The following is a 22,590-nucleotide window of genomic DNA, read 5'->3' on the forward strand; positions in this document are numbered from 1 at the left end:
AGTTACCGAAGGGAAAGATGACGTGCATTCTGTCTTGCTGAAGCAAGTGAAGGGTCTATGGCAGGGAAGGGTGTAGAAACAGTGGTAACAGTCAGTGTGGGGGAAGGTATGTGGCAAGATCAGTGTGGTGGGGGGGTCAGTAAGGGGATAGTGTGGGGACTGAGAGTAATGAGGGAGAGGGAGTGGACGGTGCACATTGAAGGTCAGTACGGTTGAGTGTCAAGTGTGAAGTGAGGGTCAGTATGGCTAAGGATGGAGGGGACAGTGAGGGATGAAGGGTTGAGGGTCAGTAAGGTTGAGAAGATGGAGAAGAGTGTGTGAGGGTCAGTGTGGGGAGGTTGAGGGTCAGTGAGTGGGCGAGTGTTGGTGAAAGGGAGTGCCTAGGGGAAGGGAAAGTGAAAGGGATGTTGTGGGGTGAGTGTGGTGGGGAGGGGGTTGAGGGTGTGGCAGTTGGGGTTGGGGATTGGAGAATGTGGGGTTTGGGGAGTTTGGCGGTTGGTGTGGGGGACTGGGGAGGTGTGGGGTTGGGGTTTGGCGGTTGGGGTGGGTTTGGCGGTTGGGGTGGGGGGTGGAGTTTGGAAGTTGGGGTGGGGTGTGGGGAGTTTGGCAGTTGGGGTGGGTTTGGTGGTTGGGGTGGGTTTGGCGATTGGGTTGGGAATTGGGGAGGGGAGGGGTTGGGGGTGTAGCGGTTGAGGAGTTTGGTGGTTGGGGTTGGGGAGGTATGGGGTTTGGCGGTTGGGGATTGGGGAAGTGTGGGGATGGGGGCGTGGCGGTTGGGGTGGGGGTGGAGTTTGGCGGTAGGGGTGGGTTTGGCGATTGGGAGTTTGGCGGTTGGGGTTAGGGAGGTGTGGAGTTGGGGGTGTGGTGGTTGGCGAGTTTGGTGGTTGGGGTTGAGGAGGTGTGGGGTTTGGCGGTTGGGTTGGGGATTGGGGAGGTGTGGGGTTTGGGGGTTTGGCGGTTGGGGAGGTGTGGGGATGAGAGTGTGGCAGTTGGGGTAGGGATGGGTTTGGCGATAGGGAGTTTGGCGGTTGGGGTTGGGGAGGTGTGGGGTTGGGAGGGTTTGGTATTTGGGGGGTTTGGTGTTTGGGGTTGAGGATTGGGGAGGTGTGGGGATGGGGGTGTGGCAGTTGGGGTAGGGGTGGAGTTTGGGTAGATTGGCGGTTGGGGTGGGTTTGGTGGTTGGGGATTGCAGAGGTGTGGGGATGGGGTTTGGTGGTTGGGGTTGGGGATTGGGGAGGTGTGGGGATAGGGGTGTGGTGGTTGGGGTGGGGGTGGAGTTTGGGTAGATTGGCGGTTGGGGTGGGTTTGGCGATTGGGGGTTTGGCGGTTGGGGATTGCAGAGGTGTGGGGATTGGGTTTGGCAGTTGGGGTTGGGGATTGGGGAGGTGTGGGGATAGGGGTGTGGTGGTTGGGGTGGGGGGTGGAGTTTGGCGGTTGGAGTGGGATTGGCGATTGGGGGTTTGGCGGTTGGGGATTGCAGAAGTGTGAGGATGGGTGTGTGGCGGTTGGGGAGTTTGGCAGTTGGGGTTAGGGATTGGGGAGGTGTGGGTTTGGGGGTGGTTTGGGTGGGGGTGGAGATGGGGGTGGTGTGGGGATGGGAATTGGCATGTGTGGGGATGGGGGTGTGGCGGTTGGGGATTGGGGAGGTGTGGGGTTGGGGGTTTTGGTGGTTGGGGTTGGGGATTGGGGCAGTGTGGGGTTGGAGGGGTTTGGTAGTTGGGGGTTTGGTGGTTGGGGTTGGGGATTGGGGTGGTGTGGGGATGGGGGTGTGGCGGTTGGGGTGGAGGTGGAGTTTGGGTAGTTTGGCAATTGGGGTGGGTTTGGCGATTGGGGGTTTGGCGGTTGGGGATTGGGGAGGTGTGGGGATGGGGTTTGGCGGTTGGGTTTGGGAATTGGGGAGGTGTAGGGATGGGGGTGTGGTGGTTGGGGTGGGGGGTGGAGTTTGGGTAGTTTGGCGATTGGGGTAGGATTGGCAATTGGGGGTTTGGCGGTTGGGGATTGGGGAGGTGTGGGGAAGGGCGTGTGGCGGTTGGGGTTGGGGATTAGGGAGGTGTGGGGTTTGGGAGGTTTGGCGGTTGGGGTTGGGGATTGGGGTGTTTGGCGGTTGGGGTTGGGGATTGTGGAGGTGTGGGGTTGGGGGCGGTTTGGCGGTTGGGGTGGGGGATTGGGGAGGTGTGGAGATGGGGGTGTGACGGTTGGTGTTGGGGAGGTGTGGGTGGGGTGGTTTGGCAGTTGGGGGTGGGGATTGGGGAGGTGTGAGGTTTGCAGGGTTTGGTGGTTGGGGTTGGGGATATGTGGGGATGTGAAGTTTGGTGGTTGGGGTTGGGGATGGGGGGTGTAGGGAACGGGGTGTGGCTGTTGGGGTTAAGGTTGGGGATTGGGGAGATGTGGGGATGGGGCGGTTTGGCGGTTGGGGATTGGGGAGGTGTGGGGATGGGGAGGTGTGGGGATGGGGCGGTTATGGATTGGGGAGGTGTGGGGATGGGGAGTTTGGCTGTTGGGGTTGGGGATTGGGGAGGTGTGGGGATGGGGCGGTTTGGCGGTTGGGGATTGGGGAGGTGTGGGGATGGGGAGGTGTGGGGATGGGGCGGTTATGGATTGGGGAGGTGTGGGGATGGGGCGGTTTGGAGTTGGGGAGGTGTGGGGGTGTAGCGGTTGGGGATTGGGGAGGTGTGGGGATGGGGCGGTTTGGCGGTTGGGGATTGGGGAGGTGTGGGGATGGGGAGTTTGGCTGTTGGGGTTGGGGATTGGGGAGGTGTGGGGATGGGGCGGTTTGGCGGTTGGGGATTGGGGAGGTGTGGGGATGGGGCGGTTTGGCGGTTGGGGATTGGGGAGGTGTGGGGATGGGGAGGTGTGGGGATGGGGCGGTTATGGATTGGGGAGGTGTGGGGATGGGGCGGTTTGGAGTTGGGGAGGTGTGGGGAGGGTTGGGGGGAGGTGTGGGGGTGTAGCGGTTGGGGATTGGGGAGGTGTGGGGACGGGGGTAGGGGGGTTTGGCGGTTGGGGAGGTGTGGGGATGGCGGTGGGGGGGTTGGCGGTTGGGGAGGTGTGGGGATGGGGTGGTGTGCCGGTTGGGGTTTGGGCAGGTGTGGGGTGGGGGGGGGGGTTGGGGATTGGTAAGGTGTGGGGATAGGAGTTTGGGGAGGTGTGGGGATGAGGGGTGTGGCTGTTGGGGTGGGGAGGTTTGGGGATGGGGTGTGTGGTGATGAGGGGTGTGGCTGTTGGGATGGGGGTGGAGTTTGGGGAGTTTGGCGGTTGGGGGGAGTTGCCTGTTTCCCGCCTTGTCGCTGGTTAAAGCCCGCTTGACCGCCCCGCCCCCTGCGTGTTGACGTCAGTGCGCAGTCGGTGCAGAGGACACGAGGGGACATGTCCAAGCCGTGCAGCCCGAACCCGGCCTCGGGGTTCGCCATCGCCTTTACCGTCACCATCAGCTTCCAGCTCGGACTCACCACTGCTTTCCCCCAGCCCCGACATGGTGAGTTCTCCAACACCCTCCGTGCACTGCCCGTCCACTCCTTCTATTGGCTATCTTTAGGTCCGTAACCATGGAGACGGCTTCCTGACTGACTGCAGCTCATGTCAATCACAGCCCCATGTGGACTGCACCATGGGCGGGGGGGCAGGGGGTGGGGTAGTTACTGGCTCAGAGGGGAGGGAGGGCAGGGGGTGGGGTAGTTACTGGCTCAGAGGGGAGGGAGGGCAGTTACTGGCTCTGTGCCAAGACCCTCATGCTAGGGGACTAGCCCTGGCTCTTTGCCAGTCTACAGAGACCCACCACTGGGAGTGTAGCTCTGGCTCTGTGCAAGGACACTCCACTGATGGACCAGCCCTGGTTTGCACAGAGGCTGTCACTGATTTTTGGGAGGGTGAATGGGAGTTGAGGGGTAGTGGGAATGTTTGGGGCTAGGAGCTGCATGGAGGGGTGAAGGGTAAGGGTGGATGTTGAAATTGGTAGGTGTAGGTGTCTGGGGAATTGTGGAAATGGAGTGTAGGTGTGTGTGATGTACGAAAGACCATAGAGGCAGGGTTGGGGGTATAGGATGGGGATGTAGGTGAAAGGAAGGGACAGTAGGATTGGATGGTTAGGAAAGTTGAGGGTGAGGTGTCGGGGAGAGGTTGGATTTAGGGGCAGAGAATGGAGAGGGGAATGGTGTCTGCTGCAGGGTTGAAGTAAGAAAAAGCTGTGCAGCAGGAAGGATTATATTAGTCAGTGGAGGAGAGCTGCAAGGGTGAAGGTGGCAGGATGCAGGAGTGGGATTGTTATTGATAAGGCCATCAATGACCGATTTTTGAAGTTGAACAAATGGGTATAGCTGTGGGACAAAAGTAAAAGAATTTGTCTTTCTGGTGGTAGAGGAGCATGTGAAGGATAATCAGTTTAAATGAGGATTAATGAAAGAGGTGGTTTGTGTTGGGGATATAGTAATATGTTGGGAATATTGAACATGGACTAAGGGGAAGGAAAAATAGTTTCATGAATGAAGCTTTATGGCAGAGCCGTAGAACAGTTACAGCACTGAAAGAGGCCATTCAGTCTGTAAGGTCTGCACCAGCTGAATAAACTGAATAGCTATTCTAATCCTAACTGGTCTGTAGCCTCATAGATTATAGCAGTTTTGGTGCCAATCCAGGTTCCTTTTAAATTAGTTGAGCGTTGCCATCTCAACCACCCTGGGCAGTGAATTCCAGACACATCACTCTCTTTGTAAAAATGTTTTTTTTTCTCATGTTCCTTCAAATCATTTTATTACATCTAACCACCTGCTAATTGATCTTGCTGTGAGGGGAATCAGGTCCTCCCCATGCACTTGAGTCATACAGCCCCATTGAGTCTGCACTGACCCATCTACACTGATCCCACTTCCCAGCACATGGCCCCCATACCCTTGAATGTTATGACATTTGAAGTTTTCATCCATTGACTTCTTAAACATTGAGGTTTCTTACCTCTGATAACCTCCCAGGCAATGCATTTCAGGTTCCCACTACCCTCTGAAAAAGATTCTACCACCCTCTGAACCTCCTGCCCTTCGCTTTAAAATTATGCCTCCTTGTTATTTGATCTCGGCTGCTCATTATTTGGCACACCTCAATGAAGTTAAACTCCGCCTCCTCTGTTTGTAGAAAAAAACCTCAGTCTATCCAATCTGTCTTCATACCCGCAACTTTCTTGCCCTGGTAACATTCTTCTAAATCTCCTCTGTACATTTTTGTGGAACAATTATATCCTTCCTGTGATGGGATCAGAATTGTGTGACTTAACCATGTTATCTAGCTCACCTGCCACCTTCAGGGACCTGTAAACATGTACACTGTTCTGCTGTCGATACCCTTCTGTTTATTACGTATTTCATTTGTCACTTTTCAGTCCACCTCTGACCCATTGATATCATTTGTGGTTGACAGCCTTCCTCTCTGTCAACTACTAAGCCAATTTCTTTGTGTTTTCTGAAAGTTTCCCGATCGTGCATCTTGCATTTGGGTTGAGGAAGCAAGGAATAGGCAGTTGATGGGAGAAGAAGATATTGTGTATATGTGGCACACTGTGGGACAAAAGGATGGTGAGAAAGATTACAGATGAGGAATGGATGGGGAGGAAGTAATAGAGAGGGATTAGAAGAGGAGAGTAAAATGAGTGACATGCTGCATAGCCTGGAAGTTGATTTGAAATGAAGTTAGGAAGGCAGTCAATGTGGTTATATTGCTGGGTAGTTTATGAATTTGATTATTCACTATGATTGTTTGCAGGTGATGTACAATGTGGTGAGAATGAATTCCTCTGTCTGAATGGACGCTGCGTTTCTGCACTGACACTGTGCAGTGGAAGGGATGACTGCAATGATCAGAGCGATGAGCGAAACTGTTCTGTATCAGGGTGTGGACCTCATGGGTTTCTTTGCAGCAACTCTACTGTCTGTATCTCTAAAAACCAGCTCTGTGACGGTCACCAGGACTGTGCATCAGGCGTTGATGAATCTGATGACCTTTGTGAAAAGAGAGCACTGCAACCTGAAGGTTGTGGGGAGTTGGAGTTCCTGTGTCGTTCAGGCCAGTGCATAGAGCTTCAGTCAGCTTGTGACAACTTTCCTGACTGCAGTGATGGTAGTGATGAAGTCAATTGTGGTAAGTGTGGAATTGTGAGATGGACTTTATAAATTTTTAAATGTAGAATTTGCAATCAAACATTTGACCTAGCTGTTCTCTTTTAATGTTTATTTTCTACATGAGCCTTATTCCATCCTATGTAAGATCATAAGGCAGGAGTAGATCATTTGGTCTCTTGAGCTTGCTCCAGTCTTCAGTAAGAACATGTTGGTTTGATTGTAGCCTTAATTCCACTTTTCCTGTCCACTACAACCCTTGACTCCTTTTGTTTATATATCCAGTTCAGCCTTCGATATATTCCATGTCTCATCTTCCACAGCTCTCTGGGGAAGAAAATTCAAAAAACCCAAGTCCCTCAGAAGAAATTCCTTCTTATCTTTGTCTTAAATATGAAACCCTCTTGTTCTCGATTTCTCTACAAGGGGAACCATTCTCTCACCACCTCTCAAGCTTCTGCGGTGTCTTGGATGTTTCAGTGAGGTTGTTTCTCATTCTTCTAAACTCTAGTGGGTTAGTTGTTAGAGGCATTTCTATGTTTCTGTCAATTATGCCATCATCCTCTTGAGAAGGGCCAGTGTTCACTGTAATTTTTCTTTCAGTACCTCTGTGCATGTCCACTGCAGTTCTTTTACTAAATTATTCCTTTATTTAAATTTTCAAATAAATTTTATCAATCACTTCTTGACTTTTAAAAATGTATGCATCTGTTCTTCGGTAACCAGGGAGATGCCAATTTTCTCCTGTTCCATTTTAGAAAACAACCTGGGAATTGTAGACTGGAGTCAGTGATGGGTAAGTTGGAAGGGGTTCTGAGAGGCAGGATTAACATGCATTTGGAGAGGAAAGAACTAATTAGGGATAGTCAGCATGGCTTTGTGAATAATAAATTGTACATCAAACTTGATTTTTTTTGAGAATTTGACCAAGAAGGTAGATGAGGGCAGGTGGTAGACATTAGGAGACAGTGAGCACTGCAGATGCTGGAGATCAGAGTTGAAAAGTGTGATGCTGGAAAAGCACAGCAGGTCACACAGCATCTAAGGAGCAGGAAGTCAATGTTTTGAGCAGCTATAAATGGACTTTAGCAAGCCAAAACCTTTGTCAAAGTTCCACATGGTGGATTGGTTAGTAAAGTTCGATCACATAGGATTCAGGTGAACTTGCCAATTGAATGCAGAATTGACTTGATGGGAAACAGAGGGTGATAGTGGAGGGTTGTTTTTTAGACTGGAGGTCTGTAACCAGTGGTGCTCTGTAGGTATTGATGTTGGGTCTAAGTTATAATCTCATCTAAATTCTTTATATAAAAGCATAGTTAGGAAGTTTGCGGATAACACCAAAATTATAGTAGACCGTGAAGAAGGTTACCTAAGAATAAAAAGGATCTTGATCAATTTGGTCAGTGGGCCAAGGAGTGGCCGATTGAGTTTAATTTAGATAAATGTGAGGTATTACATTTTTGGTAAGTTGAAAATCAACACAGTTAATGGTAGCACTCTGGGGAGTGTTGTTGAACAGAGATTCCTGGGGTTCAGGTGCATAGTTCCTTGAAGGTTGCATCACAGGTAGACAAGATAAATAAAGAAGGCATTTGGCATGCTTGCCTTCATTGCTCAGACCATTGAATACTGGAGTTGCGATGTCATGTTGCACTTGTACAGGGCATTTGGTTGGCCACCTTTGGAGTATGTGTACAGTTCTGATTGCCCTGCTATAGGAGGGAATTATTAACTTGGAGAGTGTGCAGAAAATATTTGAAGCAATGTTACAGGGCTGGAGAGTTTGAGTTGTAAGGAGAGCCTGGATAGGCTGGGAGGTTTTTTTTACTGGAGAGTATGAAGTTGAGAGATGATGTTCTCTAGGGTATGGGAGTTCAAAACTAGAGGGCCTAATTTTAAGACAGAGGAGAAAGATTTAAAAATTTGAGGTGCAACTTTTTCACACAGAAGAATGAACTGCCAGAGGAAGTAGTAGATACCTGTACAGTTACAACATTTAAAAGACATTTGGAAAGGTACATGAGCAGGAAAGGTTTAGAGGGTTTTGGGCCAAATGCAGGCAAGTGGGACTAGTTTAGTTGGGAATCCTACTGGCATGGACCGAAGGGTCTGTTTCTGTGCTGTATGACTCTGACACTCGGACTATAAATTGTCTCACAAATTTGATTGTGTTTATTGAAGAGGGTGACCGAGAAGATAGGTACTCTCTACATGAACTTAACATATGAGGAAAGTTTGATGGCTCTGGGTCTATACTTGGAGTTTTGAAGAGGGGGGTGGAAATATAATTGAAACATACAGAATACTGAATGGCCTGAACAGAGTAGATGTTGGGAAGGTGTTTCCATTGGTAGGAGAGACTAGACCCAAGGACACAGCCTTAGAGTAAAGGGAAGACCTTTTAGAATGGAGATAAAGAGAAACGTCTTCAGCCAGAGAGCGGTGAATCAATGGAATTCATTACCACAGAAGGCTGTGGAGGGCAGGTCATTGAGTATATTTAAGACTGAGATAGATAGGTTCTTGAGTGTCAAGGGTTATGGGGAGAAAGTGGGAGAATGGGGTTGAGAAACGTATCAGCCATGTTGAATGGTGAAGCAGACTCAGTGGGCTAAATGGTCTAATTTTCTGCTCCTGTGTCTTATGGACTTTATCAAGACCTTCCACAAGGTTCGATATTGTAGATTGGTTAGAGTTGAAAAGTGCGTTGCTGGAAAAGCACAACAGGTCAGGCAGCATCTGAGGAGCAGGAGAATCGATGTTTCAGGAATGTGGTGATGATGAAGGGCGTATGCCCAAAATGTGGACTCTCCTGCTCCTCGGATGCTGCTTGACCTGCTGTGCTTTTCCAGTGCCACACTTTTCGACTTTGACTCTCCAGCATCTGCAGTCCTCACTTTCTCTCATGGTAGACTGGTTAGCATGATTAGATCATATGGGATCCAGGGAAGGCTAGCCATTTGGATACAAAGTTGGCTTGATGGTAGGAGACGGAGTATAGTGGGAGAGGGTTGTTCAGATTGGAGGCCTGTGACCAGCAGTGTGCTGCAAAGATTCAGACTATTGTTTGTCGTTTATATAAATTATTTGGATGAGAATATAGGAGGCATAGTTTGTAGTTGACACCAAAATTGGTCATATGATGGACAGTGAAGGTTATCTATAGATCAGCTGGACCAGTGGGCCGAGGAATGGCAGTTGTATTTTAATTTAGATAAATGTGAGTGTTGCATTTTGGTAAGACAAACCAGGGCAGGGCATGTTCTGATAATGGTAGGACCCTGGGGAATGTCTTCAAACAAAGAGACCTAGGGGTACAGATACATAGTTCCTTGAAAGTGGCGTCACAGTTAGACAGTGTGGTGAAGAAAGTGTTTGGTCCACTTGTAATCAATGTTCTGACCAATGAAGAAGAGTTGGAACATCATTTACCAGTTGTACAGGACATTGGAAAGGCTGTATTCGGAGCACTTCTTGCAATTCTAAAGTGGAAACGATGTAAAAATAGGTTTACAAGGATTTTATGGAGACCATACGACATAGGAGTGGAAGTAAGGCCATTCAGCCCATCGAGTCCACTCCGCCATTCAATCATGGCTGACGGGCATTTCAACTCCACTTAGCAGCGTTCTCCCCGTAGCCCTTAATTCCTCGAGACAACAAGAATCTATTGATCTCTGCCTTGAAGACATTTAGCGTCCCGGCCTCCACTGCACTCCGTGGCAATGAATTCCACAGGCCCACCACCCTCTGGCTGAAGAAATGTCTCCGCATTTCTGTTCTGAATTGACCCCCTCTAATTCTAAGGCTGCGTCCACAGGTCCTAGTCTCCTCGCCTAACGGAAACAATTTCCTAGCGTCCACCCTTTCCAAGCCATGTATTATCTTGTACGTCTCTATTAAGTCTCCCCTTAATCTTCTAAACCCCAATGAATACAATCCCAGGATCCTCAGCCATTCCTCATATGTTAGACCTACCATTCCGAGGATCATCCGTGTGAATCTCTGCTGGACACGTTCCAGTGCCAGTATGTCCTTCCTGAGGTATGGGGACCAAAACTGGACACAGTACTCCAAATGGGGCCTAACCAGAGCTTTATAAAGTCTCAGTAGCACATCTCTGCTTTTATATTTCAACCCTCTTGAGATAAGTGACAACATTGCATTCGCTTTCTTAATCACAGACTCAACCTGCATGTTTACCTTTAGAGAATCCTCGACTAGCACTCCCAGATCCCTTTGTACTTTGGCTTAACTAATTTTCTCACCATTTAGAAAGTAGTCTATGCTTTTATTCTTTTTTCCAAAGTGCAAGACCTCGCATTTGCTCACGTTGAATTCCATCAGCCATTTCCTGGACCACTCTCCCAAACTTCTGTAGCCTCCCCATTTCCTCAGTACTACCTGCCTGTCCACCTAACTTCGTATCATCTGCAAACTTCGCTAGAATGCCCCCAGTCCCTTCATCCAAATCATTAGTATATAATGCGAACAGCTGCGACCCCAACACTGTACCCTGCGGGACACCGCTCGTCACTGGCTGCCATTCCGAAAAAGAACCTTTTACATAGAACATAGAACATAGAAGGATACAGCGCAGTACAGGCCCTTCGGCCCTCGATGTTGCGCCGACCGAATCCTACCTAACCTATACTAGCCCAATAACTTCCAAATGCCTATCCAATGCCCGCTTAAATGACCATAAAGAAGGAGAGTTCACCACTGATACGGGCAGGGCATTCCATGAACTCACAACCCGCTGTGTGAAGAATCTACCCCTAACATCTGTCCTATACCTACCACCCCTTAATTTAAAGCTATGTCCCCTAGTAACACCTGACTCCATTAGCAGTAAAAGGTTCTTAGTATCTACCCTATCTAAACCCCTAATCATCTTATACACTTCTATCAGATCTCCCCTAAACCTTCTCTTCTCCAATGAGAACAGCCCCAAGTGCCTCAGCCTTTCCTCATAAGATTTTCCTACCATTCCAGGCAACATCCTGGTAAACCTCCTCTGCACTCGTTCTAAAGCTTCCACATCCTTCCTATAGTATGGCGACCAAAACTGCACACAATACTCCAGATGAGGCCTCACCAGAGTCTTATACAACTGCAACATGACCTCAGGACTCCGGAACTCAATTCCTCTGCCAATAAAGCCCAGTACACCATATGCCTTCCTCACAGCACTATTTACCTGGGTGGCAACTTTCAGAGATCTGTGTACATAGACACCAAGATCCCTCTGCTCATCCACACTACCAAGTAACCTACCATTAGCCCAGTAATCCATCATCTTGTTATTCCTACCAAAGTGAACGACTTCGCACTTAGCTACATTGAATTCCATTTGCCACATTTCCGCCCAGCTCTGCAACTTATCTATATCCCGCTGTAACCTACCACTTCCTTCCTCACTATCCACAACTCCACCGACTTTTGTGTCATCCGCAAACTTGCTTACCCAGCTTTCAAGTCCTTCCTCTAGATCATTTATAAAGATAACAAAAAGCAATGGTCCCAAAACAGATCCTTGTGGTACACCGCTAGTAACTGCGCTCCAAGATGAACATAATCCATCAACTACTACCCTCTGTCTCCTTCCAGCCAGCCAATTCCTAATCCAAACCTCTAATGTATCCTCAATGCCATACCTCCGAAGTTTTAGCATTAGCCTACCATGGGGAACCTTATCGAACGCCTTACTAAAATCCATATACACAACATCTACAGCTTTACCCTCGTCCACTTCCTTAGTCACCTTCTCAAAGAACTCAATAAGGTTTGTGAGGCACGACCTGCCCTTCACAAAACCATGCTGGCTATCCCTGATCACGTTATTCCTACCCAGATGTTCATAAATCTTATCCCTTACCATTCTCTGTAAGACTTTGCCCACCACTGAAGTCAGACTCACTGGCCTATAGTTACTAGGGCTATCCCTACTCCCTTTCTTGAACAATGGGACCACATTCGCTATCCTCCAGTCCTCTGGTACTATTCCTGTTGACAACGACGACATAAAAATCCAGGCCAATGGCTCTGCTATCTCCTCCCTAGCTTCCCATAGGATCCTGGGGTAAATGCCATCAGGCCCAGGAGACTTATCTATATTCATCCTTTCCAATATTCCCAAAACCTCTTCCCTGCATATTTCCAGGGCATCCATTCTAATTATTTGTGATTCCATATTCACATCAGCAACAGTGTCCTGTTCCTGAGTGAATACTGATGAAAAGTACTGATTTAATGTCTCTCCAATCTCCTCTGCCTCCACACACAACTTCCCACTACTATCCTTGACTGGACCGATACCTACCCTAGTCATCCTTTTATTCTTGACATACCTATAGAAAGCCTTTGGGTTTTCCCTAATCCTACCAGCTAAAGACTTTTCATGTCCCCTTCTCGCTTCTCTTAGCTCCCTCTTTAGCTCCTTCCTGGCTACCTTATAACTCTCAATCGCCCCTACTGAACCTTCACGCCTCATCTTTACATATGCCGCCTTCTTCCCTTTCACAAGGGACTCCAATTCCTTACTAAACCACGGCTGCCTCACAAGGCCCTTTACACCATGCCTGACTGGTACATACCTATCGAGGACACGCAGTAGCTGCTCCTTGAATACTCCCCACATCTCATTAGTGTTCTTCTCTTGAAGCCTGTTTTTCCAATCCACACATCCTAAGTCATGCCTCACTGCATCATAATTTCCCTGCCCCCAGCTATAGCTCTTGCCCTGCGGCGCACGATTATCCCTCTCCATCACTAAAGTAAAAGTCACCGAGTTGTGGTCACTGTCCCCGAAGTGCTCACCTACCTCCAAGTCTAACACCTGGCCTGGTTCATTACCTAGAACCAAATCCAATATAGCCTCCCCTCTTGTTGGCCTGTCGACATATTGTGTCAGGAAACCTTCCTGCACACATTGTACAAACACCGACCCATCTAATGAACTCGAGCTATAGCTCTCCCAGTCAATATCTGGGAAGTTAAAGTCCCCCATAACAACCACCCTGCTACCTTCACTCTTTTCCTGAATCATCCTCGCAATATTATCCTCTACTTCTCTAGGACTATTAGGAGGCCTGTAGAAAACACCTAACAGGGTGACCTCACCTTTCCTATTTCTAACCTTTTATCCCAACTCTCTGCCTTCTGTCAGACAGCCAATCCTCAATCATTCCCAGCAGCTCGTCTCGAACACCATGGGCCCCTCACCTTGCTCAGCAGCCTCCCGTGTGGCACCTTATCAAAGGCCTTTTGAAAGTCTAGATAGACCACATCCACTGGGTTTCCCTGGTCTAACCTACCTGTCACCTCTTCAAAGAATTCCAACAGGTTTGTCAGGCATGACCTCCCCTTACTAAATCCATGTTGACTTGTTCTAATCAGACTCTGCTCTTCTAAGAATTTAGAAGCCTCATCCTTAATGATGGATTCTAGAATGTTACCAACAACCGAGGTGAGGCTAATTGGCCTATAATTTTCCATCTTTTGTCTTGATCCTTTCTTGAACAAGGGGGTTACAACAGCCATCTTCCAATCATCTGGGACCTTTCCTGATTCCAGTGACTCTTGAAAGATCTCAACCAATGCCTCCGCTATTTCCTCAGCCACCTCTCTCAGAACTCTAGGGGCCAGGAGATTTAGCAATTTTAAGACTTTTTTTTAACTTTTCTAGCACTATCTCTTTTGTAATGGCAACCATACTCAACTCAGCCCCCTGACTCCGTTTAATTGTTGGGATATTACTCATGTCTTCCACTGTGAAAACTGACGCAAAGTACTTGTTAAGTTCTCCTGCTATTTCCTTATCTCCCATCACTAGGCTTCCTGCATCAGTTTGAAGTGGCCCAATGTCTACTTTTGCCTGGCGTTTGTTTCTTATGTACTGAAAGAAACTTTTACTATCATTTCTAATATTACTGGCTAGCCTACCTTCATATTTGATCCTCTCATTTCTTATGACACTCTTTGTTATCCTCTGTTTGTTTTTATAGCCTTCCCAATCTTCTGATTTCCCACTGTTCTTGGCCACTTTATAGGATCTCTCTTTTTCTTTAATATATTTCCTGACTTCCTTTGTCAGCCATGGTGGTCTAATCCCTCCCCAGATAATCTTTCTTTTCTTGGGGATGAACCTCTGTATAGTGTCCTCAATTATACCCACAACTGTAGGACTTGAGTTTTAATGAGAGGTTGGATAAGCTGGGGACTTTTTTCACTGGAGCTTAGGGGACTGAGGGATGAGCTTATAAATATTTTGAAGTCATGAGGGGCATAGATATGGTGAATAGCTGAGACCTTTTGCCCAGGGTAGGAGAGTCCAAAACTAGAGGACACAGATTTAAGTTGAGAGGGGAAAGATTTAAAAGGGATCTGAGAGTGTGGTGCATATATGGAACAAATTGCAAGAGGAAGTGTTTGAGGCAAGTATTATAACCTTTAAAGGGACATTTGGATAGATACATGAATAGAAAAGGTTTAGAGGGATAAGGGCCAAACACTGGCAAATGGGACTTGTTCAGTTTAGGAAACCAGGTCACATGGATGATTTGAGCCATAGGTTTTGTTTCTGGGCCGTATGGCCCTATCCCTTCTAAATCTTCTGCCCCTTTCTTTAAAACTATGCTCCCTTGTCACTGATCCCTCCACCAAAGGGAAAAGTTCCTTCTGTCTATACCTCTCAAAATGTTATACGTCTTAATTATCTCTCCCTTCAGTCTTCTCTGCTGCAAGGAAAACTACCCCAATCTGTCCCATCTCTCTTCGTAACTCAGCCTCTCCACCACAGGCAACGTCTTGAAAAGTTGTCTCGTGCCTCTCGAGTGCACTCACGTTCCTCCTATAATATGGATTCCAGAACTGTACAGAATGAATATTAGCTGTGGTCTAACCAATGTTTTCTACAAATCTAGTATCACCTCCCTGCTCTAAACTCTATGCCTTTTGTAATAAAGGCAAGTATCCCTTATGCTTTTTTAATCACTTTATCCACTGTCCTGCTACCATAAGGGATCAGTATACATGCATGCCACGTTTTCTGTTCCTTGGTGCTTCCCAGGGTTTTACCGTTTATTGTGCCCTGTTTGATCAGCCCAAATGCATCACCTCTGACTTTTCAGATTGCCACTGATTGGTGCATCTGACCACCCTGGCTCAATCCTTCCATAATCTACAGCTATTCTCACTATTTACCACCTGAAAAAATATTTTTAACGTTCACAAACCTATTGATCCACCTTCCTGCATTCAAGTCTAAATCACTTATATACACACCACAAACAGTAAGGGCTCCACCACCGATCCCTGTGGAACCAGGCTTCTAGTCACAAAAACACCATTCGACCATCACCCTCTGCTTCTTGCCCACTTTCCCTGGACCATATCGGCTCTTACCTTTGCTACCAGGCTCCCATGTGGGACCTTTTCAGAAGCTTGCTGAAATGCATTGTTGTCATCAACATACCTGGTTACCTCTTTGAAAATTTTATTCAAGTTGATCAAAGGTTTTGACCACAAAAATAAAGATGACAAAGCACAGTGCTAGAAATGGAATATATAATAACCAGAGGTGAGGAGAGCAGTGGGCTTTAGCAGGACTTCAGCCTTTCATTACTGTATCTGGTACACGTCAGGGAGATTGATGAACTTGATGCTGGAGGTGAAAAACCTGTCCAACCAATTGCTATGCTGATGCCAAGCTGTATACATCGTTTGGACTAATACAGCGTATTCAAGATGAAAATATCACAAAGTTACATCATGGATATGACTTTGCGGCATACCCCATCAAAGACCGATCCATGCAATTGCATTATCAATTTTGAATCACTTACAGATTCAGTGTTGCTTCGTTTATGTTCGTTTTTTTGACAGATCGGAATGAGTGCTTGGTGGCAAATGGACAGTGTTCTGATTATTGCTGGGACCTACCTTTAGGATATGAATGTGCTTGTCCAACTGGATTGGAGCTAATAAATCATTTCACATGTGAAGGTGAGTTTACCTACATCTGATTAAAAGTATTCCAGCTCACAGTGATACATAAAATTAGCATTTTAGTGAGGAAAAATTAACCATGGTTTTTTTGAGTAAGCTGAAAATGTGTTGCTAGTTAAAACACAGCAGGTCAGGCAGCATCCAAGGAACAGGAAATTCGACGTTTCGGGCCAGAGCCCTTCATCAGGAATGAGGAGAGTGTGCCAGGCAGGCTAAGATAAAAGGTAGGGAGGAGGGACTTGGGGGAGGGGCGATGGAGATGTGATAGGTGGAAGGAAGTCAAGGTGAGGGTGATAGGCTGGAGTGGGGTGGGGGCGGAGAGGTCAGGAAGAAGATTGCAGGTTAGGAGGGCGGTGCTGAGTTGAGGGAACCGACTGAGACAAGGTGGGGGGAGGGGAAATGAGGAAACTGGAGAAATCTGAGTTCATTCCTTGTGGTTGGAGGGTTCCCAGGCGGAAGATGAGGCGCTCTTCCTCCAACCGTCGTGTTGTTATGTTCTGGCAATGGAGGAGTCCAAGGACCTGCATGTCCTCTGTGGAGTGGGAGGGGGAGTGAAAGTGTTGAGCCATGGGGTGGTTGGGTTGGTTGGTCCGGGCGTCCCAGAGGTGTTCTCTGAAGTGTTCCGCAAGTAGGCGGCCCGTCTCCCCAATATAGAGGAGGCCACATCGGGTGCAGCGGATGCAATAGATGATGTGTGTGGAGGTGCAGGTGAATTTGTGGCGGATATGGAAGGATCCCTCGGGGCCTTGGAGAGAAGTAAGGGAGGAGGTGTGGGCGCAAGTTTTACATTTCCTGCGGTTGCAGGGGAAGGTGCCGGGAGTGGAGGTTGGGTTGGTGGGGGGTGTGGACCTGACAAGGGAGTCACGAAGGGAGTGGTCTTTGCGGAACGCTGATAGGGGAGCGGAGGGAAATAGATCCCTGGTGGTGGGGTCCATTTGGAGGTGGCGGAAATGACGGCAGATGATACGCTGTATACGGAGGTTGGTGGGGTGGTAGGTGAGAACTAGTGGGGTACTTTTTTTGAGTAAGCATTGACCTAAAAAAGGGGGACAGTTGCTGAAAGAGTAATATACGCAACTGTTCAACCCTGGTGTATCTTAGAAATATGAAGAAAAAAATATGAAGCCAGGAGAAGAACTCATTAAAATGCTCTACATAATAGGACATTGCCAGTAAATGTATGAAATATTGGAAAGAAAATGAGAGAATGTGAAGCAATAACTACTAATGTACTGTATTGCTCTGAGTTTCATTTCATGATGTATGAATGTCATCATTGAAGCCTGCAATCTTGCAGCTTTTACAGAGTTGGCACGTCAAAAGAGTGAATGGGGGAGTGGGGGAAGTAAAATATATATTGAGAAATGAAATGCATGAAACAGTTCTTCAGCTGTTTGTCAAAGTGGTTCTTGATTGGCCTAAAGACCTGTCAGGAATTTGGGATAAGAACTGTAATGTTGTCCTGCTGACAGCAACAGTGACATTTTGTTGCTTTACTGCATATCAGTTCAAAACAGCCTTCACCTGTTACTGAATTCTGCACCTACCAGAACATCAATCACCATCAGTATAGGAGATCATTAATTACCACCTTCCTTGCATCTCTGAGACCATCTCTCAGTGCAACACGAACGTGTATATTTCTACTTCATGTTCTGCAGGATTGGTGGACTCTTTATTTTTGCTTTCAGAAAGCCAAGTGCAGACTGGATGTTCACTATCATTATTTTAATCATACACATTGAGAAGTCAGAAACAGCTCATGTATTGTTACCTCTGTTGTTCTTCTGACCTATGTGCAAACTTGCAGATGAGGACCAAGAATTGGTCTTTCTGTCTGTATGTCACTCCCATTCAGTGAGATCATTGGTGCTCTGACTGCGATATCAACTCTGCAGTCTTACCTACCACAATACATTTTGAATCCCTTGTCAATCAAGAATCTAAGTCAGCCTTAAAAATATCCGATGACCCAGCCTCCACAATGCTCTGGGAAGAAAATTCCATATACTGATGACCCTCTGAGAGAAAAAAACATTTTCTTCATTTTTAAAAGGGAAAGCTCTTAATTTCCATTCTGTTCCTCTAGTCCTAGACTGCCACAAGGAGAAGGATCCTTTCAGCTTCCACCCTGTCAGGTCCCCTCAGTATCTTGTTTCAGTAAAATCACCTCGCATTCTAAAGTCTAATGTGCATAAGCTCAATCTGTCCTCAGTATGATCCCCTCCTTTAATCCCCAAAATCGGTTTTAATCAACTGAGTGCACCTCTGCATTGCATTTAATGGCCTCTCTCCCCTTAGAAAGGGAGACAACGACTGTACATGGTCCTCGTGATTTCACCAACGCCATGTACAACATTTGCAATACTTCTCAAATTTTATATTCCATTCTGTTTGCAATGAATGACAACATTTCATTTTCTTCCTAATTACTTGCTGTACCTGCATATTGATCTTTTGTGATTCATGTACCAGAATTTCCAGACTCCTCTGTATCTCTCTAGTTACACATGACCAATTCTGGAACAGCAGGTTTGTTTGGCTCTAGAATTTGCTTCTTTATGAAATTTTCCAAAAAATGCTTGGTCAGTTCATGTTTCAGATTACTTTAGTCTTTCATCTAATTATTCACCTAATTGAGTCATCTAATCTATACGTAGCTTGAAACTACTTATGATCCCATCCAATACATTTGTATTGTACAGAAACAGGCTCTTTAGTCCACTGCACTAGTCAAAAGCACCAAACTACATGAATCCTACTTACTTGCACTTAGTCTAAGCCAATTTTGTCCTGGAATTTTAAGTGCCCATCCAGATGCTATTTGCATGTTATAAGAGAGCTTGCCTTCATCGCCCTTTCAGGCAGCGTATTCCATATTTCTACCACCCTCTGGGTGAAAAGCTTTTCCTCAGATTCCCTCTAAACTACTCACTTGTCACCTTTATACATGTGCCTTCCAGTCTTAAGAGGGAATCTGAGAAAGGGTTTTTCACTTCGGATAGTAGGAATATGGAAGCTAATGAGGGTGCTGGTATGTTGGTTGAGTGTGGTTCGAGCCAAACTTCAGACACTACAGGGTGGGGGGGGAAAGAGGAAAGGAAGATATAAAGTAATAGGGGATTCTTTAGTTAGGGGAGTAAACAGGTGCTTCTGTGGTCAAAGACATGACTTCAGGATGGTGTATTGCCTCCCTGGTGGCAGGAGCAGCGATGTCACTGAATGGCCACAAGGCACCCTGAAAGGGAAGTGTGATGAGTTAGAGGTCAAGGTATGTCTTGGTACCAGTGATATGGGCAAAGTGAGGAATGAGGCTTTTCACCAACAATTTGGGGAGCTAGGCAGTAGTTAAAGGGCAGGACCTGAAAGGTTGTAATCTCTGGATTACTCCCAGTGGCACATGGTAGCGAGTCTAGAAATAGGAAAATAGGACAGATAAATGCATGGCGAAAGAGTTGGTGCAAGGGACAGGGTTTCAGGTTCTTGGATTATTGGGACCTCTTCTGGGGCAGGGTTGACATGTACAGGAGGAATGGATTGCACCTAAACTGGAGGGGAACCAATGTCCTTGCAGGGAGGTTCACTCGTGCTACTCAGATGGGTTTAAACAAGAGTGGTCAGGGAACCAGAGCAGCAGGTCAGCAAGTGGAGAGACTGACGGGAAGGTATATGCTATGACCAGTAAGTCTGAAAAGAAGGACAAGTTAATGAACATGATGGGGCTGATGGCTTGAAGTGTACTATGATGTTGTACAGACCTGGTTGAGAAGGGGCAGGATTAGCTGCCCACTGTTCCAGGGTTTCCATGTTTTCGATGAAATAGTGATACAGCTGGAGGAGTTGCATTACTAATGAGGGAGAATATTAGCTGCATTCAGAGAGAATGTACTGGAAGGTTAATTTCTGAGGTAATATGGGTAGAACTCTAAAATAAGAAAAGTGCAATCACTCTGGGATTATACTGTGGGCCCCAAATCAGCCACCAGTACATTGAGGAACAGACATGTAGGCAAATTATGGAAAAATACACAGACAGGCACTTGACAAGATTCCTCACGGTAGGCTGTTGCACAAAATACGGAGGCTTGGGATTGAGGGTGATTTAGTGGGTTGGATCATAAATTAGCTAGCTGAAAGAAGGGAAAGGGTGGTGGTTGATGGGAAATGTTCATACTGGAGTTCATTTACTAGTGGTGTACTGCAAGGATCTGTTTTAGGGCTACTGCTGTTTGTCATTTTTATAAATGAGCTAGATGAGGGTGTAGAAGGATGGGTTAGTAATTTGGCAAATGACACTAAGGTCGGTGGAGTTGTGGATAGTGCTGAAGGATGTTGCAGGTTACAGAAGGACATGGATACGCTGCAGAGCTTGGCTGAGAGGTGACAAATGGAGTTTAATGCAGAAAAGTGTGAGGTGATTCACTTTGGAAGAAGCAAGAGGAGTAAAGAGTACTGGGCTAATGCTAAGATTCTTGGTAGTGTAGACGAGCAAAGAGATCTGCGTCCATGTACATAGATCCCTGAAAGTTGCCACCCAGGTTGATAGGGTTGTTAAAGAGGCATATGGTGTTTTAGCTTTTGTTGGTGGAGGGATTGAGTTTCGGAGTCACGAGGTCCTGCTTCAGCTGTACAAAACCCTGGTGTGGCCACACTTGGAGTATTGTGCACAGTTCTGGTCACCGCATTACAGGAAGAATGTGGATACTTTGGAAAAGGTTCAAAGTAGATTTGCCAGGATGTTGCCTGGTATGGAGGGAAGGCTGGGGGACTTGAGGCTGTTTTTGTTAGAGAGAAGAAGTTGAAGGATGATTTAATTGAGACACATAAGATAATCATAGGGTTAGATAGGGTGGATAGTAGGAGTCTTTTTCCTCAGATGGTGATGGCTAGCATGAGGGGCCATAGATTTAAATTGAGGAGTGATAGATATAGGACAGATGTCAGAGGTAGTTTCTTTACTCAGAGTAGTAGGGGTGAGGAATGCTTTGCCTGCAACAGTGTTAGATTTGCCAACTTTAAGGGCATTTAAATGGTCATTGGATAAACATATGGATGAAAATGGAATAGTGTAGGATAAGTAGGCTTCAGATTGGTTCCACAGGTCAGTGCAACATTGACGGCCAATGTTCTGTATTCTAACAGGATTGTCAAAGTGGGTGACTTTAACATCTCCAATATTGACTGGAGCAAGAGGCTTAGACGAGGCAGAATTTGTTAGGTGCATCCAAGAGTGTTTCTTGAAACAGGAGGTTGGATAGTTCAATGAGAGGAGGGGCCATTCTGGACCTTGTGTTGGCTATTGACTGACCTTTCAGTAGGAGAACATTTTGGAAACAGTGATCATTACTCCTCCATTCTTGATGAAGGGCTTTTGCCCGAAACATTGATTTTCCTGCTCCTCGGATGTTGCCTGACCTGCTGTGCTTTTCCAGCACCACTGTAATCTAGACTCTGGTTTCCAGCATCTGCAGTCCTCACTTTTGCCTCCTTATGTTTTAAGACAGTTATATATAAGGATAATTTGGAACCTTGAGGGAAGATACTAAATTAGGGGAGGACAAATAACATGTGTTAGGCAGAAGCTAGGGATGAGGATCTAAAATCTGAACACAGGCTGCTGTCAGGAGCAACCACTTGATCCATAGGCAGCAACAACATGGCTTCCTAATGCAAGTAACAGGACAAAATGGCTTCTAGGCTACAACTTAACAATTCTGCTTAGAAGTTGCATAAAATGGCTTTAATCCTGGTAAAAGCAAGCTGCATTCCTAAATTAATCATAATGTGCTCCGACAAACATTAGCAGACAATGTTTCCTTTTCAGCATAGAAATAACTAGACTAGATAAGACATCACTAGCCATCCTAACTGACCTTGCAAATGCAGGTGGAGAGAATAGTTTCAGGAGATAAAGGTGCTTGGATGTGTAAAGCATGGTTGGTTCCCAGGAAATATCATTGAGCTAAATTGCTGTCAATAATGTCACTCTATTAAATTTGATTGGTAATTGTCTGAATCTACTTTGTAACCATGGCAGTACGACTTTTCAGAAAATATATAAAAATGGCTTTGTCTTAAGCCATGTGCATAACTTTCTCCTAGGAGCACAGAAGTGTTTGACCTCTGTGTTGCTGGACAACCTATTCCCAGCCGTGATAATTAAAGTGTGAAATTTCGCAGGACCAGACCAAATTGCTAGTGTTTATTTTTCAGATTAGATTAGATTACTTACAGTGTGGAAACAGGCCCTTCGGCCCAATAAGTCCACACCGACCCGCCAAAGCGCCACCCACTCGTATCCCTACATTTACCCCTTCATCTAACACTACGGGCAATTTAGCACGGCCAATTCACCTGATCTGCACATCTTTGGACTGTGGGAGGAAACCAGAGCACCCGGAGGAAACCCACGCAGACACGGGGAGAATGTTCAAACTTCACACAGTCAGTCGCTTGAGGCGGGAATTGAACCCGGTCT

The 22,590-nt window shown here is 46.7% G+C and overlaps 1 protein-coding gene across 1 annotated transcript in view; it reads left to right on the plus strand.

Moving 5' to 3' along the window:
* Window positions 1-3,350: 3,350 nt before the first annotated feature.
* The window catches only part of LOC132829062 (very low-density lipoprotein receptor-like), a 60,289-nt gene continuing 41,049 nt past the window's right edge, over window positions 3,351-22,590 (plus strand). The window contains exons 1-3 of the mRNA XM_060846353.1: window positions 3,351-3,475; window positions 5,749-6,123; window positions 15,990-16,109. Coding sequence (XP_060702336.1) covers window positions 3,367-3,475; window positions 5,749-6,123; window positions 15,990-16,109 — 604 coding nt within the window. The 5' untranslated portion in view covers window positions 3,351-3,366. The remainder of the gene's footprint in view (window positions 3,476-5,748; window positions 6,124-15,989; window positions 16,110-22,590) is intronic.

The sequence above is a fragment of the Hemiscyllium ocellatum genome, chromosome 28 (assembly GCF_020745735.1).
Source record: "Hemiscyllium ocellatum isolate sHemOce1 chromosome 28, sHemOce1.pat.X.cur, whole genome shotgun sequence".
NCBI lineage: Eukaryota > Metazoa > Chordata > Chondrichthyes > Orectolobiformes > Hemiscylliidae > Hemiscyllium > Hemiscyllium ocellatum.